Genomic DNA, 19,264 nt, shown 5'->3' with positions numbered 1-19,264 from the left:
TCACTGCTCTTCAAGTCCACGTTCATGAGAAGCTTTGATCTGAAGATCTGGGTTTGTAATCTTGACTGTCTCATCGTCCTCTGTGGTGCTGTGTGTGCAGGGAGAGGTGCCATTACTCCATTGGGTCTTGTGACACCGTCCTCTATGCCTACGCCCAAAGCACTTGGTGCATAATAAACCAGATTTTGAATTTCAGTTCACGTGTCCAGCGTATCGGAGAACATGCTGTAAGCCTTTCAATATTCGCAGTTATGTGGCCCTCTGGCCGGCAGGTGGCAGCAGGTGTTCCGTGCGCTGCTGGAGGAAGTCTCTCTGATTGACATACGTCACATCCGTAGAGGGTGTAGGTTGGCTGTAGTTTCCTGTGTAACTGTCAGGCCAGCTGTGGTGCTGTGTCTTTGTATAAATTGTATTGTAAACCCGAGTTTGTTAGTGAGATCAACACTCCCCGAATATTTAGGGGCTCCCCTAAATATCAGAGGACACGCACGCAGCACTGCCGAGACTGACAGGCTCTCCGGGCAGTGTGGACACACGGACACCAGGAGTGAACAGGACTTCAGTCCCGGGAGAGGCGGATCGCTACAGCCAGACAGGACACAGGTTAGTGAGTTCAATTACTTTTCCGTCTCTCTACTGGCACTTGTTGAGAACACGGAGGGTTTGTGGATTGCCACCTGCATGGGCCGGTAGATTGCTCCAGGAGGGCGGGGGGCTGTGATCAGTGGGTGACAGGAGCCAGCAGGCAACAGACAGACCGCCCGCCATCCCGGCGAGGGAGGTGTCAGTACCGTTTCGAGTCTATGTAAAAGGACAACAGGAAACAAAAAGGCGATCCAGGCATTTCACTCTGTATGTGCAGTACAGTTCGCAAGTGAGAACGGTTTGTTTTATTTATTTCTAAAGAAAGGGGCGGCGTAGCAAACGTGGACTTGTCTCGACTGTTACATGTTGCACCAGTCTGCCCTGTATGTTGATCTACAGTATAGCTGGAGCGCTAAGGACACGTAGCCGACAGCATAGTGACAATATCATGGTTTACTGTGGTGTGTGCAGTGTGATTTTTCTGCGTTTTAGGAAGCTGTAGCGCAGCAGCGCAGATTGTAGGGTTTAAACCGTGTCCAGGGAGACTTTATCAGCGTTTTTGTGTTGCCCGGCCGGTCGAGGAATTATTAATCCGGTGTAAAGTCAGTAGCACACAACTGAGATTCCGGTGCTGACGGAGTCAGACCTTTGGACTCCGTGTAGTTAGCAGCTGATGTTCTTTTTCGATTACTGTACGTACTGTATGTACTGGTGTGTGCTGTGTTTTAAAGGATGTGCAGTTAATATTGCACATGACTGTCCACACCATTCGTTTAGCAATTGCCATTTAACTTCCCCTTTTATATTTCGTTTGGTTGATAGTCTTTTCCGGCCGAATGTAGTCCACTGCACCGCAGGAGCAGAGGAACTAACTGCTGGTGAAACGACCCCAGCTGGCAGAAGAGGAGGCAGTTCAGTCTCTCGTCTAGTACTGTATGTCTGGCTTTTTTCGGGGTGGCCACGGGTGGGTGTATTTTGTGCAGCCCTGCAACCACAAGTCTCTTCTTCCACTGATTTCTGACGAGAATTGGTTAAAGACTGAATGAAGTTTGGTTCAGTTTTGGAGTCATTCCATTTCGCCTGCTGGAACAAGGGAGCCACAGGGTTATCTAGAGTATTCCAGCGAGATACAGAGGCAGGGGCAGAGAAGGAAGTCTGAAAGTTAATATTTGCTGCCACAGCCCTCATGCCAGTGCAGTGGAAGAGAAAGCACTACGCTTTGTAGTCGCACAAAGGAACAAAGTCTCCAGTGCAAACACCCCAGTCTTCCACAAAACATGGTGGACTTAAATCCAAGGTCAGGACCTCATACTCCACCCTTGGCATTGATGACTGCACAGGCTGTTCCATCTCATCCGTCACAGTCTCCACCTCCAACTGCTGATGGCGGCTTGTGATGTGAACCCACTTGTCTTGTCTCGGTGTTCTTTCTCGTGGACGTCATGCAGACGTCCCATCAGTTTGGTTGTGACTGCTACTATAGCATCTCAGAGGTGCACTGATGGTGTTTTTTGAGGTCTGAAGGGACGTCCTAGCTTGAAGCACACCTAGTGCATTCCTGACTCTCCTGGTTGAATAATGGGGCATCTCTGTGTGTGGGACAGAGTTCTCATCAGATCATGAGTTTTCTCATCGTGTCTTCTGAAGCACCGCAGGCTCTTCACTTGTTCCAGGGAATACATGGGGTCTACACTTCTTCCTTTGTTACCCTTTGTCACCAGTTTTCACATGAATAATATTTTTGACTGCAGAATATGCCATGTATGAGTCACTGAAACAAGCAGGATGATATATTTAGACATTCACCACTTTTATTATACAGAATTTCTTTACTAGGTAAAGTATACTGATGCTAAAAAGAAACAACATTTTCTGGAATGAGAATACTATAGTTATAGCTTATGTACTTTCACAAAAAGTTGTCAATTGGTTTTAAGCCCTGTGACCAGCAATACAGCTTGTGCAGTGAGGCATTGCAACTTGCCAATCACACGAAAGCTTGTCAGGTGCACTTTTATCCAATGAGGTCCTGCTGAAACAATGCCTGATCAGGTCACCTTTAAAAAGGCCTTAATTCAAAGCTTATGTCACTGCAAGAAAAAGGCCGCACTTGGTCAGTATTCTGTGCATTCCATAATGCCTGGAATGTTACCAGGAGCAAGGGAGAGGGCATTGGCATGCTGCAGGAATGTCATGTGCCAGTGTTGCCAGACACTATGGAGTAAGCCGCTCCACTGTGTCCAGACTGCAGAGCGGGTTTCAGCAGACTGGCAGGACAGATGACTGTCCAAGATCTGGTCACCTCGGTGACCACACCAGAGCAGGACCGACACAGCAGACTGGTCCATCTGAGAGATCGTTTCAGATCTGCCACCCGTACTGCTGCTGAAACTGCCGGTAGACACAATGCCCGCATCAGTGACAGGACAGCGAGTCTCCATGCTGCTGGTCTTAGAGCAAGGCGACCTGTCAGAGGCCCTGTGCTCACACCTCTTGGACATCACACTTGACTGGTTTGGGCCAGACAGAGGCTGCGATGGACTCGTCAGCAGTGGCATCAGGTCCTCTTCAGGGATGAGTCACTCTTCAGCCTGTTCCATGCAGACTGGAGGGTCAGAGTGTGGAGGAGGAGGTGTTGCGTTTCTTTTTTCCCATCAGTAAATACAGTGTATCTCTATTCATTTCCACAGTTCTGTCACGAACAGATCCTGGGTTTGGATCAAACCACACCAGGTCTGCTGAAAGGAAGGGCTTCCACACAGGTGTTACTCATGCTTGAATTCAGCAGATATCATCCCGGTGTGCTTAGGGCCATGTGTAGCATAAAAATGCTGGACAGGCATGATTGTCTATAATTATAGCCGGCATGGCTGTAATGGAAAGACCTTTTCAGGGACTTCAGTGACCAAGTCAGCTCAACTTGCTGGTATCTGATGAGTAGCAGTGTCTAGGATCAGTGAGGAAGTCAGTTTGGAACTCCAAGGGAAAGACCCCATCAGCAAAGGGCAACAGTGGGTGAAAGGATCCCTCGATATTGAAGCGCAAGGCAAAACAGATGCTGAACTGCAGATCCGTGGACTTCAACTTTCAACCCGAGGTCCAGTCTAATCAAAAACACTCCAGATCCACACAGGGCGGGATACACGAATCAGGCTGCTTTCTGCAAACCACTTGTGAGGGAATGGACTGCCGAGCAGTGGATGACTGTGATCTGGTCAGATGGATCATCTTTCCCCATGTTCTTGACAGACGGATGAGTGCATGTGAGGCACCAGCCTCAATAACTCTACAAGCCTGTGTGCAGCTGTGCTGGGTCCTGCTGGTTCTGTAATGTTGGGGGGGGGTGATTTCCTCTCGAGGTGTGGGTCCACTCTTGACCTCACAAGACGAGGTCAATGCTAATCGCTTGATTATAGCTGAGCGCTCATCTTCACCTCCACGTTAAAGCGGTTCTTTCCTTCCCAGAAGGGTGTTTTTCGGGGTGTCTTTCGGGACCAAACCCTGCCCCCCCCACCCACACTGTTTATCCAGCAGTCATGGCCTTCTCACTCACCCAACCTGAACCCCAGCATTTATGAGATATTTGGGAATAGCACCATGGGCAGTGATTTCCTCCTCTGTCTGCCAGGTGGAAGTGGGTGGAAGAGTGCCGCATTCCTGCTGCAGAATTCCAGGCTCTGGCAGAGTCGGTGCCACAGGGCATACAGGTCATAGTGCCGGCACCTGTTGGCTCAGTTCCCAGTCAAGTGACTTTACTTTGGCATTTTCTGTTTTGTCCACTACTAGTTTAAAAAAAAAAAAAATTCTTTTTTTTTGAAATGCATCAGAATAAGCTGTAGCATGCGTGGTACCTCGTCAGGTGTTGGTCTTGAGACGTGCACTGGATTTCCCAGATTTCTGAATTACTTGATCAAACCCTATCATGGAGGCACTGAGATCTTTTAAAATAATTTTAAGAATTTTAAGAAAAGTTTTGCCTGAAAGACCTGCCCACTATTGTGAGATATGCTTGTTAGTCAGGTTTTCTTGGCTTTTAATTTTCCATTTCTGCGATGGGAGGGATAGTCTGGCTGTTGAGTCATGTTTGGAGGAATCCCTGGTATGGGACCAGTCAACATGTTCAGGTTTAAAAATATAAATGGCATTTGAGTTTCAAGTTCAACCTAATGCTAGTTTAAGCTGTGTAGCAGCTCTCTCTTGTGTTCTCTAGTGGTACTGCACAGAAACAGTCTACTTTTTCTTTAGAGATTTGATGTAGAATTGGAAGCCAATGGCTCTCACTATTCCACTTTCACTAACTGAACTCCAGTTCGATTGTCTCTCGACCTCGAGTTGGATTCAGTTCCCACTCAGTTCCAGTTCTTTAATTGCAGCTCCATTCCTTTCCGATTTATGGAATCAATTTCAAATCCCCCGATGCATATAGACAGCTCTTTTATTTCAAATACAGTCCTACCTTTAGGGCAGAAATGTTTAGTTTGAAATAAAGAAGTATTATTGATTGTGAAAATTCTGTTCTTCCAGTTGTAGAAATGCAGATCACCTCCACTGCATATTTTCTTCCTGCTGCACAAAGTGCTCTGGTTAAGTAAAAAATACAAGCATTCAAATGGGAAATGGGGAACTGTCTAATTTCTGTAGTCTAAATACAATATGGATTGTGACTGTACTTGTTCTGAGGTGTGTGCTGAAGCTGTACTTCAGTTTTGTTGAACTAGATAGTTTCGCACTTGGCTACCGTCCTTTGGCTCTTCTGAGGTCTTCCCTGATTTTGTGGAGCTTAAATAATGTTTACAGCAGAAATGCCTATGGTCACAAATTAAGGAAACGTCTTAACTCCGTTTCCTCATTCCTCATCTAGTCCGCCGTCAAATCCTCAGTCAAGCTATTGCAGGCAAGATCCATAATAAGTGCAATCCTTCAGTTCAAATCCTAACCCTCGCTCTCGGAATCTGGTTTCCTTCAAAAAGCCAGTAAACCAGGGGACCCTATTCCAACAGCCCACACATTGCCATCTATTACAAACATCCTCCTTCCCGGGCGAATGGGGAGAAGAGTGCTGGCGACTCCAGTACTGTCGCTCCTTAATGAAAAAGAAGTATCAGTTTCTGCCTGAAGTACTTCAAGGTAGAATTTCCATAGAGAAACGCATCACATGTTTGGACGTATTGTCCGTTACGCTCCTTGCTACACCTGCCTTTCATGCCTCCAACCTGAGGAAACATTCTTTAGCCTGCAGTTGAATGCTGTCATACACCAACACCTGTCTTGTCTTTCCGAACAGAGCTGCAGGGCAAGTCAGCCTATTCCAGTTAATTGACAACAATTAGCTTCCCCAGTTTGACACATATCACAGTTGTCATGCTCAAAGACTCACTTCCAAAGGTCATAAATTGCTTTTAATCAGCATGACATGCCCGTCTCGGGCTCCTTGTCTTTCTTCTTCAGTCACAACACGTTTTGACAGTGTGAGCTCCACACAGGTGGGTTGACTACTGGGTCAGGCCTTCCTGAGATTTTATGAAGAGATTCCTTGCAGGAGTTTCATGCAAAAATGATTGTTGTTCTGTACAACTGAAATACGATTTATCATTCCATGCACTAAAATGACAGTTTCTACCCTTCTTCTCTCTTTGCATTTCTGAAATCCTGCTCGATTCCAATTCATTACCAGTTCTGGTATTTGGACTGGTATTGACCTCTGAATTTCAATTTAAGGAAGAACTGACCCAGCTCTGCTAGCTGAGTTGGGTTCCACACACTACCACTCGATTTAAAAAAGCATTCATTATTGCCCGTCCTAAACTAACTCGTTTTTAATTTCCACATTAGTCCCCGTTTCTCGTTCCATTGTTGTGCTTGGAGAAGTCTGGTTGGTCTTTCTTTGGCACATCAGAGGAGTCTTAACCCTTGGATCCAAACCCCTTGTAATCGCTTCATTTCATTGAGCCTGTGTTTGTGATGCTCCTCTGAGACTCTGAATTACTTTGATTTCTGTTCATTGATCAGGGCAGCAGTACTCTTCGCCCCCCCCATGCCTGCCTCTGTCTGTCTCGGTGTGTGAGCTGTATCTCTCTGTGCCCCCCAGACTCGGGGAGGGATGGAGGCCCACGGCTCGGGGAGGCTCCTGTCCAGGAAGAGGCGGAAGGAGGGATCAAACGGGGAGGCCGAGGAGGGAGAGCAGCCAACGAAACTGCAGCGATTCACTGTGGTAAGAGTGTGGTTGGACAGGGCTGGAGGTCTGCGACTTCAGCCTTCTTACACTCCCTGGTCAAAGCCTGAAACATGAGCTAACTCCCAGTGAATGAACCTGCCCTCTCACTGGCTGGACGAGTCACATCCTTATCATCCCTCTCAATGATAAGGAAGTTCAGTCTAACTCACAGTGTAACTGGCATCCTCATCACCCGTGTCAAAGTGGTGGAACCTGCAGCTCAGCATTACCCTGACATCCTCATCCCAGCCTCTGCTGAACGTGACCCTCCCAGAAGTATGGGATGGGATTGAGCTGCAGATAATTCACATCCTGTCCTCTACAAGCTGCCTTGCAGTTTGGAGAAGCCTGACATACAGTATATTCCATGGGATTTCCTGATGTTTCAGCCAGTGAGCAATACTATCTCGTCAGTTTTGCTGTTGCTGTGTTTTATTTTTGATAACATTTTCTTTCATACATAACAGCTTCTCAAAAGGCATTTATATTCAAAATGGAGAAAAGGAAGTACTTAAGATTTTCAGTACATCACCCTGCCCTATGCCATTATACAATGTTTAAGAAAAATCAAGCAGTAGTAATATTTGTGCAGTAAATTTTGAACATTGTATTGAAATGTATCCATTAATCCTTCCATTACCAGAAAGCTACTTAATCCTGGTAAGGGTGATGGAATCTGCAGTGTATCCCGGAAGACCGGGAATTGGACAACACCCTTAAAAATAGGGTGGACACAAACACATGGAAAGTTTAGAGTAGCCAAACTGGAGTACCTGGATAAAAGCCACACGAGCACAGGGATTGTGTGCAACCTCTCCAGAGATTGTGACCTAATCTAGAAATGAACATTTTGGAATTTATTGTTTCAGGTAATATTTACATGTGTATATATACCTATAGCCATAGCTGCATGGTCCCTGCTGTGGTGGCAGTTCTGTCCTAGTTTCCAAGCCCGCAATCTGTCTGTGGGGTGTCTGTGTGCCCCACAGAGGGCAGGTGTCACAGCTCTGGTGTGTCTGTGTTCCAGGGTCTGACGGATCCAGCCCCCTTTGCGGATGAATTGGAGGTGTCCCGTATCCCGTACCAGCGGGTCAGCATGGAGGAAGCACAGAAAGGAACCCCACGTGAGTATTTGGGGGGTGAATCCATACACTGACTGTGTGCAGGACTACCCCTAGGTCAGAGGTCAGAAAGAACAAAGCTGTATCTAACCACGTTACTATGTAGATGCCATGATCTGGCCTTTTGTGGTGTCTGAGCTGGCTGTGCTTGCCATTCCAGACTGGTCCTGCAGGTAGAGCCAGTATAATGTCTTCTTACTTCTGATTTGGAGCTATTCAGAGCCTCATCATAACAGAAGAAAGAGCCAGAATGTACCGTGCTTATTTAATTCACCCACTTCTCTTCTGTGTCCTCTTCCGTGTTAATATCAGCTTTGCGAGTGAGCATCTGCATCAGGCCCTGCATAATGCCTGAGTCCAACCTTATACTAGATGCTTCAGAGTGCTTGCTGTTTTTTGCAGTTGTTTCCTGTCGCTGCTGACTGTCGGCATGTAGCAGCCTTCCTGTGCTGCAGCCTTCCACTGTACTCTGTCTCAGTGTTGTATTGGATTGGGCTGTGCTGTTAAGCCTGTCTCTTTCTGCCTCCCCAGTGGACCGACCGGTGCGGGTGTACGCAGACGGGATTTTCGACCTGTTCCACTCGGGCCATGCGCGAGCTTTGATGCAGGCCAAGGGGCTGTTCCCCAACACACACCTCATCGTGGGCGGTGAGGCTCTCTGTCTGCCTTTTATTACTGATCAGGGGCTTTTCACAGGGGCTTGTCTCTCTCATGTCTCTCTGTGTCTCTGTCACTGTCTCTTGGTCTGGGACGGTCTCAGTTCTGTGTGTGTCTAACAACATTTAGGCTAGTTGAAGACTGAATTGATTTTTTTTCCTGATTCAGTCAGGAAAAAGGAAGTCTGTCTGCAAGGGTCAAGTTGCTTAAATTCATTTAAAAATTGATTAAAAAATGTGCTTCATTGAGGGAAATTCTGAAACCCAAACAGGGGTGTTTACTCAGTAAAGGCAAATCTTCAGCCTTTTAAGAGCTTCCAGCAGTTATAATGTCAGGAGTTTAGTTAAAGCATTCAGTCAGCCTCAGCAACTGAGATCTCAGGTGGACTGAAAGCCAGAAGGTACAGATGTTCTCCAGTACCAGATTGGGGAAACCATGATCTTGAAGCAAAGAAAGCCTCCCACGTCTGTCCAGTGGGCAGTTTCATTGATGTAGAATGTATGATCAATGATTCTGGCTAATTAACAGCATGCGCTGCAGTGTTATGGGCTGGAGGGACTTATGTATCCTGAGAGGTGGTGTAAGTGTGGTCATGCCTCAGTGGATGCTTTGCAGCGCAATGAGGAGAGACAGTTGAGTTTTTATTGCTGTTAGGTGGGGGATGTCGTTATAGGATTTAGCCAGGAGGGGCAGTGAAAATGGATTCAAGGAAAGAAAGTAATGCCCCCCATCTCTCTCTTTCTCTCCCTGTCCCGCTCTGTTTTTTCTCTGTGTCCCTTTTCTTTTCATCTCACATTGTTGTCGCTTTATCTTCCCGATCTTCTACTGTCTAATATCTCTCTTCCTTCTCCTTGACACCCTCTTGCCCCTTTCATTCCTCTGCCTCTCATCCTCCCCATTCCCCCTGTCCCGTTCGCTCTCTTTCTCTCTCAGTGTGCAGTGACGACCTCACACACAAGTTCAAGGGCTTCACGGTGATGAACGAGGACGAGCGATACGACGCTGTCAGTCACTGTCGCTATGTCGATGAAGTCGTGCGCAACGCCCCCTGGACCCTCACGCCAGAGTTCCTCGCCAAGCATCGGGTACGCCACACCCGCCCACACGCATCCCCCCCAGCCCACTCCACTCCCACTGTGTCCCGCCAGGAATTTCCTGACTCCTATGAAGTATGGATGCGATTAGGGTTTTCTGTTCGCTCTGAACGGAGATGTGTTTGTGTCTTCACTGTTTGTCTCTCAGATTGACTTTGTCGCCCATGATGACATTCCATACTCGTCTGCAGGAAGCGACGATGTCTACAAACACATCAAAGAAGCAGGTGAGCATCACTGCTGACTGGCTGACAGTCACACTGACACACTGACTGGTTCACAGACCCACAGACACACTGACTGGTTCGCAGTCACACAGACCCACAGACACACTGACTGGTTCACAGTCACACAGACCCACAGACACACTGACTGGTTCACAGACCCACAGACACACTGACTGGTTCACAGACCCACAGACACACTGACTGGTTCACAGTCACACTGACACACTGACTGGTTCACAGATCCCCAGACCCACAGACACACTGACTGGTTCACAGACTCACAGACCCAGAGTCACACTGACTGGTTCACAGTCACACTGACACACTGACTTGTTCACAGTCACACAGACATACTTATGGTTTAGACACATGACACACTGACTGACACACTGGCTTACATTTACACACGGTGATACGTTGACTGGTTCACAGATACACTGGCAGACTGCCGCTAAAGCTGACACACTGAACTGGTTCAATGACACACTGACTGGCAGACAGGCGCAAAAACTGACACATTGAATTGGTTTACAGACACACTGATAGACTGACAAACAGGCAACATAGACAGCACCAAAATACCCTATGGCCCATCCTTAAATATTGCACCTACCAGAAAAGGAAACTTAAAATATGTCCACAATTGAGAACAGCAGGGCTGAAAGGGAAGAAAATAAAGAATACGAACTGTAAACAGTATTTCACAAACTACAACAAAGGAATGGCACAGACGTTATAAAAAACAGAACCCTATGGGAGAATGGGAAGATACTGTGATGTAACACAAAGAAATTAATATGGTCCTACACAACTAGTGTGAAGAGTTTGCCACAGGATACACTCCTGTTTACCTAAGCTTTCCCATTACACCGATTTCCTGACATGCCTCACTGGCAGATAGGAACACTGACAGTCTGATTGATTTACTGTTCCTCTGTCAGTGTCACAGACAGCCGTGCCTGCAGCCTGTGTGTCTGTAGCTACACTGGGTCCGTGTGCCTAAGGGTATTTCTCTTTCCTCTTTCTGAAGCACCCTGTGCCCCAGCAGGTGCTAATCCTCATCTCCTGACCTGTGTGCAGCACTTTTCCCCTCCCTTCTGTGTGTGACATTGACATGCCGTGTTGCTGTGTGGCCTCCATGTGTCATTTGTGGGTCTGGTGTGACTTGCGGCAAGTGTATAATGCCTTGTTACTGGTGGCTTGACATATTTACCATGCTATTCTAGGCATGTTTGCCCCGACACAGCGGACAGAGGGCATTTCCACATCCGACATCATTACTCGCATTGTTCGTGACTACGACTTATATGTCCGGCGCAACTTGCAAAGAGGATACACTGCCAAGGAACTCAACGTCAGCTTCATCAATGTGAGTCAGCTCACTGACCTCCCACTGTGTAGCTCTCCCTGTCTCCTGCCCAAGTGCCCACCACCCAGCATCTGCATCTCAATATGGTCCTGTTTTTATATTGTAATGAACGCTCCAGGTTGTGTGTCGGTGGTGTAGGAATGACAGGCTGATAACTTACAGTGAGCCTTTTATTGCCTGTTTCATTACAGAGGGCATGCTAGTCACAGAGGCAGAGAGAGGAAGAAGGATTCATTATATTTATTTTAATTGATTACTATAAGTTTGGGTTTACTGTTGTTTTTTTAGTTGCTGAATAAATTAACTTTGCGACAACATGGTATTTAAATTAACTTAAAGCCAACACCTTAGTACTTAAATTATCATACAACCATACTTACTACAGTATTACTACAGTTTAGTACAGTACATTATGTGACAGTATAGGGGTGGACCAGGTCAAATATGGAATGGCTCTGCAGGAGCCTGTGCTGGTGGAGCATGTTCATGTGTCTCATTTTCTCCTGGGTGAGTGAGTCTGGAAGCTAACGTTGCAGAGCCAAAACTCTTTACACTGTTTGAAATCGGGTGGGGACAGAGTTAAGATAATAGTTGCATTCAAACTTGAGAAAAGAAAACTTGAATCCCGCCCCAGGAGAAGAAGTACCACCTGCAGGAGCGAGTGGACAAGGTGAAGAGGAAGGTCCGTGACGTGGAAGAACGCTCCAAGGAGTTTGTGCAGAAGGTGGAGGAGAAGAGCATCGACCTCATTCAGAAGTGGGAGGAGAAATCCCGGGAGTTCATCGGCAACTTCCTGCAGATGTTCGGGCCAGAGGGGGCACTGGTAAGCCGGGACAAATATACCTTTCATAGTGTGAGTGGGGTTCAGGGGAGGTCTTTCTTGTGGTGGTGTTGTAGAGTTGTGTGTATGGAAGCACTCTTCAAATCCAGTGCTAGAGGGGGCATTAGACCATCTGGTGTTCTTCCAGTCTTAAAGGGGAACTGCAGTCCCAATTTCCCAAGGTTATTAAATTTCAGTAACAAAATAAATTCTTTGACAATATAAAGAAAATGACTAATTTCCTTTTCTATATTTCTCTCTAGATCTCACTCACTATGCCTCTTTTTTTTACAGTCCTTGTTAAAGCACTGTAAATCACCATGTTGTTGCAAACCCCCAGTCTTGTCACGGGCGAGAGCACGAGTTCCCACAAATTGTGATGGGATTCGGCCCTTCCTGCTCAGTAGTCACAGTAATAACTCATGTAATGTGATGTACAAGTTGTGCAGTAGACATTTCACCATAGAAATGTTCCAGTGTGATCTGCATCCGGAGTTTACAAGGAGGATCCATTTATCGGCAAAACTATTTTGAAGCTGAGAGCAGTGTTTCTATTGGATTGAAAGAAATGTCAAGACTGCCTGTTTACAATGTGATAAGGCCGCTTCATGTCACCAGACGTTTTGTTGCCTTATTCTGAATCGCTGAATATGGCACTGTGCATACCTGGAAATTTAGTCTATTTTGTGATGTAAATTGGATGTTTTACAGGTTACTGTGTACATTTTATTTTTTATTGTGGTTTGAAATGCACTCATCAGTGCTCATTCTTTCTAACCCTGAAATATAAAAATAGTATTGCAGTTCCCCTTTAATCAGAAATGGTAAATAAATCCCTGCAATGGACTGTTGGAAGTTTCAGGGCTTTAAAGTTGGATAGGCTGAACTGGTTGTGGAAAAGATTTGGGATGCAATGTAGGTGTGTAAACCATAAATAGGACTTTTCTTCCTTGATGTACCGATGTGTTAATATTAATGCAAAAAGAAGCTGAGCAACCCCAGGCTGACTCCTGAGAAACAGGAGTCTCTCTTCTCTCCTGTTTTGCTGTCCAAGGCTGTTCCTCTTGCAGATACTGTTTCTCTTTTGTCCCTCCTGTTTCCTTTTCTGTATTTTCCTCTAGATCTCACTGTCCACCTCTGTCTCTTTTTCCCCTCTGTGTCTCACTTCTTGTGCCTGTCTTAGAGTTGCTCTCAAGTGTTTTGTGTTTTTGATTTTTTAGTACTAAAATGCAGTTGTCCAAAGCACCTTTCCCCTAATTTCACTTTCATGAAAGGGGTGCCTCTTACTGACTCCAAAGGAAATACCCCAGATTTGACTTCATGGCAAAGTGGAATGGCTGACAGCTGTTTCTTATTTTGGGGGGGATTTAGGATTGATGCAAGTCTGAGTCTGTCAGACTGCCTCTCTCTTCTCTCTCTCACGGTCTCTCTTTCTCCTCAGAAACACATGCTGAAGGAGGGGAAGGGGCGGATGCTGCAAGCCATCAGCCCCAGACAGAGCCCCAACAGCAGCCCCTCCCGCGAGCGCTCCCCCTCCCCCACCTTCCGCCTGCCCTTCTTCACCAAGACCTCGCCGCCCTCCTCGCCGCGCCCCAGCTCGGCCCACGGGTACCCCATCAGTGAGGATGAGGAGGATGAGGACTAGGTCTCTCCATGCCCTCCCCCCCCCCTGCTCTGCCCATTAACACGTCTCTTCCTGGCCTCCGGGTCTCTGTCTTTCCCTCAGAGGCCTCTTTCAGGAATCAGACCTGCCCACTGGCCCCTCAGACCTCTCTGTCTGCTCTCCTAGCAAGGGCTTCCAACAGCAGGTGGTGGGTTTTCCAAGAAACACATGCTTCTGGAGCTGTTTAAATCTCCCATCTGCGGCTTCGCTTTCACTGTTCTCACGCAGATCTATCCCGAGTGCTCACTTTAAAGATCTCGGCCTGGGGCTTTGAGCCGGAGGTGGAGAATGACTCCACGTTGCTGGAGAATGACTTCAGTCAGTGACGTGCCAGGCACCTTGATGACACATTTCCGCAACACCAGGTTTGACCTGGATTGATCAATACAGGAACACATGTGCATGGCTTTGCGTACGGCTGGTGCATTGTTGTGGCCATCGGTCTGGCTGGTGTGGCGCCAGCTATGGCCTCCACCAGCACCGTGGTCCGGAGAGGACCATGCAGACTGATGTCTTGGCACACATGAGTTAAAACACCTGTCAGGTTGAGAGCAAGGAATGGGACATGTTAAACAGCTGTAGCGGCACATGGTAATACAAAAGGCCGTGTTAGTTTAGGAAATGTCACCACATCTTCTTTAACAGGATTAATTTACTCATACTTCTTTTGATCCTAGTAGTAAAGTATTTTTGAGGCCGTATCCTCTTTGCTGTTGAGATTTAGGGTTGACTCTGCTGATGGGGCGTGCCATTGATGTCCTCTGTGTTTTCTTGGGATTTTGCTGAGAATTCTGTTACAGTGGAAGAGCTGTCTCTCATACAAAAACGCTTTTATATTAAGCTCTCTGTGAAGTTTTAGTGCTGCTCCAAACAAAGCTAGTGAAAAGAGCTCAGATATGTTTTTATGGATTGGGCTTCATGGTTTTTCACTAAAGACATTAGTAGCATTTCTTCCTCCTTTTTAGATCCTTTGTGTCACCCTGTGTCAATCAAACCTGGCTGTGATAACCGGTGCAATCAGAAGTCTAGTTTAAAAAGCAATTGTCTCCAGTCTGGTGGCCCTCATTAAAGCTTGTGCTGTGCACGCAGGCTTGAGAGATTAGAGAGAGAGAGAAATCCAAGCTGCAAACAGCCATCCTGCTATGACAACCTCACACTGACTTTTATCAAAAGACTGTCTCTTATTTGTCTAGCTGAAGAGAAAAAAAGGAGGCCTGAAGCACTGCTTTTCTAGGCTGCTTTAGTGCAGAGAGAGACAACACACCATCTCTGAACTCACAGAGGGCCCCATGGAGTTCTGAGGGCTCCTGAGCATCACTGGGCCTTTGACTCCTGTGAGTCTTCGCCCAGCTATGTGTCAGGACAGGCATGTAGTTAGATGGGCAGAGAAACGGTAATCTTGTGCAGACCAACTGCACCTTCTTGCAGTTGAGACACACATGAGGAAGAGAATTTACCTCCAGCACCGATATGGTTCCAGCTCTCCCTCTTCAATGGGGCTTTCTGAATACTCGTCCATCTGATTTCTGCAGATCAGACCATGGAGCTCTCTTGTCTGTCCAGATCAGGAGATGTCCGTTCGCTGTCCTGGCCTCCCTGTCTATTCACACCCTCCTGCTGAACTGGCAGGGCCTGTGGGGAAGGTCAACGCTTTGGATGGACCCTCTTCTTTCTCCCTTAAACTAAAAACCAACAACCCGATGAAGCACCTTATCTTCCTCTTCAAATCTCCCTGCTTCACTCCCCCGGCCCCCTGCCTGGCATTTTAAAAAACCCGGATGAGCTGAGTTTGACAGTTTAGCGGAAGAGAAGGTCCGTCTTTTTTCTTCTTCTCTTTCAGCTGTTTTAATTCTCTGCAGTTCAGTGACAAAAAAAGAAATCAAAGCCATAGATTTTTTTTTCTATTCTGCTTTGTTTGTTTTAAACTAGAAGGGACGGGAGTTTTAACTGTATTATGACTGTTTTCTGTCTTTGTGAGTCTTGGAATGCCTTACCAGCAGTGGTGTGGAGATCAAAGCCAGGAAGAAAGTGTTTTGTGTCTTCTCTCGTGAGCTGCTATAAAAGTCCAGTGACCTCTCCTGGGTAAAACAAAACACACGCCGCTAGTGCACAGAGACTCCTGGCTGCCCCGGTGTCCGACAACCCTCTGGCACCGGAGATTGGCTGGAGTTGGATGATGTGTGTACTGAAGGGGTGGGGAGCTGTTGAGGGTGTGGCTGTAGATGCACGGAGTGACTTACAGAAGTGACGTCATCTCGCTCTAAAATTCCAGACAGTGTAGATCTCGGCTGCTCGGAGGACCCTGTCTTTTCTGGAACCTGCCATTGTGCGGCTCTGGGCCTGCTGGTGACTGTGATCGAATCCAGGCAGGGGCAGAGTTGTGTAGAATTCTTCTGCGGCTGTTGGCCCGGTGTGGCGGAGTTATCCGCTGTCTAGGGAGCGGCGCTGTGTGTGCTTGGAGCTCATGAGCAACTGGGAGCGAATCCCGCCAGATGCAGGGAGAGTTGCACTCATCACACACTGCCATGTTGAAGAGCGAATGTGTATGTAAATATTTCTCTGTTCTTCATATTGAGCTGTATGGAAAAAAGAGGCATCGATCATGCTCTGTTCTCAGCACAGGACAGCTGACCTTACTTTCCTGTTTGCTCCGATCTCTTTTCCTCCATCCAGCTGTTATCTTGAATTCTAGATTAATTGGGCTGGACCCTGTATCCCAGGCATCTTGCAGCTACAAATACAATTTTATTACCAATGAGGATCATAATGTTAACTCATGCAGAGTATTAAAAGTTCTGCTTGTATTGTCTACTATGTGTATAACCATTAGGCCCTGATCCCATACAGTGATTAGCAGGTACAGATTAAAAAATACAAACATCATCCTGGCTTGACTTCTTTTCTCTGTGCCTGTATGTCTTCCAGGAATGAGCAGGTTAACAAGCTGAAACACAGCGTTTCAACTGTGGAGTCTTGCTTGCATAACTGGAGAGCCTCCACAGCCGAAAGGCTGATTTTATTTTGACATTTTCTGGGATGAATTTACCTCTGCTTGTACCTTTACATCTCCTCACTCCAACCTCTGCAAACTTAAACTGTACTTTCATTTGCTGTACGGTTGTATTAAAACTGTGTTTTGACAAATCAGACCGGAAGAAGAAAACTGTATTCTTAACCCTAGACAGTACTGTGAACTGTCAAGATGTATGTTTTTATTAACACTGTCGAGTACTGTGTGAGATCTGGGATTCATTAATTTAAGTTAACTTGACAAATTTTGTTTTAACTTCTATTCAGTTTCCTGTTTTGTCTTCCTTTTTGCCATTAAACTCACGCAGACCAAGACAAAAACCGTTTCAGCTTGCATATTTAAATGTACAGGATCGTCCAGATCCGGGACACTGGGCAAGCAGATCTTTACCACCAGTCTGGTGTTAAAGTGGAGTAGCGGCTGGCAAAGGGCTTCTTTACAGCTGGTGTCCTCTCCCGCCCGGAGTACTCAGGCTGTCCTTGTGCTGGCTGTGCCTGGGGAGCAGGGCTATTCAGTCCCTTTCCTGGAGAGCCACTGGGGCTGTAGGCTTTCATTCCAGCCCTGCTCTTAGCTGCCCTCTTCCCCTAATTAGTGGCTTAATCGGATCGATTTAACAGTGGTGCATTAAACAAGTAGAGCACCATATACATTTCTTGTACATTTGTTGTGCACTGCGTTCACCCAGAGTGCCACATAGCTTGAGCTGACTGCACTGTGCGTGTTTGAGAGAGGAGAGGTCTGCTGAGTCAGCCTCCGCGTTTACAAAAACGCTACCATGAAAATTATAATCTGCTGTTAATACCTTCAGATCTATGCCTCAGTTTCTCAAGAATCTTTCAGAAACTGCCTCTTTAGTTTATTCACCCCCCTTCAGCCTTGTGGCGCCACAGCAAAGCTCATCGAATTCATCTTTAGGAGCTGGTGGTTTAAAAGACCTACTAGACCAGTACCAGAATTCCCCTGCTATCAAGAATGGATAGCCCAGTTCTCAGTGGTCCAGAGAAGTTGATATTAAATATCTTATCTAATCACTCTCCAGCCCGATCCTGGGAATATGGGAGTTTAAAATGGGCACTCAGTGGAATACCTAATTAAAGGGGTTGCAGGCCTCATTTTTCCAGACAGCCCTCTTGAAACAAGAATATCACTGCTTCGCATCCTTCTGCTCCGGTGGTCACCACTTTGGAGAGTCAGGGTGTGGCCAGTGCCAGGCAGGCTGTGTGGGGGACATAGGGGTTCTCAACACCATGAACACCAGAAACGCCATACACAGCACACACCTCTTGTTGTTTTTGCTATGATTCTGTAATTGTTGCTGGTGTTTTGACAATTGAATGGTTTTAGATTGTTTAGAATGACTGCTAACACACAGTGTACACAGGCAGGCTGCCAGGCTGTGAGAGCCTGATGGCCAGAACACTGGAATGTGGACCATTGGCTTCATTTTCAACTACAAAGACTCCCATGAGGTGTTTTGAGAAATGAAAAAACAATCCTTTAGCAGTCATGCAATTTCAACTAAATGTCCTCGCAATTACTCTAAATGTGTGTGTGTGAGTGTGAGTGTGACTGTGTGCATCTTGGGTTTTTATCCGTGTCCCTGCAGCCCAGTGTCTGTGTGCAGGCTGTACTCTCTGTGTTAAAGAGACTATGACGGGGAGCATGAAACTCGGTTCCTGGAGGAGTTTTGTGGTCACCTGGGTGTCATTGCAACTCACATTTCTATTAATTAACTAATTAATTAACATGAAATTGAGACATCAGTGCAAATTTACTGATGTTTAATGCCTTCTCCAATTTTAAGACAATTTAAACTATATACTGTATTTGAATGTAAAATAGATGTATCAAAGCCAGAAACGGTAAGACTGTCCTGAGAGCTGTAGCAACACCGTAACTATCGTTCTAATGGTAAAACTCAGCCCCAGTTTCCTGTCGATTAAACCTGGAATGATATCATCAACACGCACAGTGCAGATGCAAATGGTAACAAAACAAATGAGGCGATCCAGTGCTTTTGTCTGTGAGGGGTTGGGATTGGACTGGAACACAGGAAGCCCAGCAGCTCCTCCAGGAGTGGAGTTGAATCCCCCTAAGCAAGCCTGCGAGTCCTGGACTGGGTTCAGGGTTCTCTGTTTGTCCATCTCTGATTGTCTGTTCGACATGTACTATGCTGTAACACGCTAATTTAAGAAAGTATGAAGATAAAAAAATCAAAACCTGGTTGTGATTTCTTTATTCTGTTTTAGTGCAAAAGGTAACAGGGGGCTTGTACTCCCAGTGGACTGTTATGGATTTTTCATGCTGCTTTAGACATAGGCTAGCGACACATAGTGACCAAGTAATAATAATAATAATAATAATAATAATAGATACCAAGGTGGCAAGCTATAAAGAGTCCTATAGCTATAGGTGAGCACAAGGATTTTGAGGTTGATACGAAGCCTGATGGGAAATCAGTGCAAGTACTCTGGGACAGGAGT

The 19,264-nt window shown here is 46.4% G+C and overlaps 1 protein-coding gene across 3 annotated transcripts; it reads left to right on the top strand.

Moving 5' to 3' along the window:
* The first annotated feature begins 324 nt into the window (after positions 1 to 324).
* On the top strand, positions 325 to 19,004 carry LOC148676757 (choline-phosphate cytidylyltransferase A-like). Of its 3 annotated transcripts, XM_088612546.1 has the most exons (10): positions 325 to 603; positions 1,408 to 1,518; positions 6,674 to 6,796; positions 7,827 to 7,923; positions 8,452 to 8,568; positions 9,511 to 9,662; positions 9,820 to 9,898; positions 11,125 to 11,267; positions 11,902 to 12,090; positions 13,529 to 19,004. In XM_088612546.1, exons 3-10 carry the CDS (start codon positions 6,686 to 6,688, stop codon positions 13,730 to 13,732), a joined length of 1,092 nt encoding a protein of 363 aa, XP_088468672.1. In that variant the 5' UTR covers positions 325 to 603; positions 1,408 to 1,518; positions 6,674 to 6,685; the 3' UTR covers positions 13,733 to 19,004. The 3 variants fall into 3 exon arrangements, with proteins under 3 accessions (XP_088468672.1, XP_088468681.1, XP_088468666.1); XM_088612555.1 differs by lacking the exon at positions 1,408 to 1,518 and having other exon boundaries at positions 327 to 603; XM_088612540.1 differs by lacking the exons at positions 325 to 603; positions 1,408 to 1,518 and adding an exon at positions 635 to 874.
* Positions 19,005 to 19,264: the final 260 nt, after the last annotated feature.

Source organism: Lepisosteus platostomus, chromosome 2, assembly GCF_059453375.1.
Source record: "Lepisosteus platostomus isolate fLepPlt1 chromosome 2, fLepPlt1.hap1, whole genome shotgun sequence".
In the NCBI taxonomy this organism is placed as follows: Eukaryota; Metazoa; Chordata; class Actinopteri; order Semionotiformes; family Lepisosteidae; genus Lepisosteus; species Lepisosteus platostomus.
The sequence above is the reverse complement of the archived record's forward strand: the minus strand, read 5'-3'. Positions and strand labels throughout refer to the sequence as shown.

Excerpts from the sequence above, each read along its gene's own strand:
- LOC148676757 (XM_088612546.1), top strand. The coding sequence starts at position 6,686 with ATGGAGGCCCACGGCTCGGGGAGGCTCCTGTCCAGGAAGAGGCGGAAG. Across the intron at positions 8,569-9,510 it reads CACACACCTCATCGTGGGCG|TGTGCAGTGACGACCTCACA; the intron begins GTGAGGCTCTCT and ends TTTCTCTCTCAG. Across the intron at positions 12,091-13,528 it reads TCGGGCCAGAGGGGGCACTG|AAACACATGCTGAAGGAGGG; the intron begins GTAAGCCGGGAC and ends CTTTCTCCTCAG.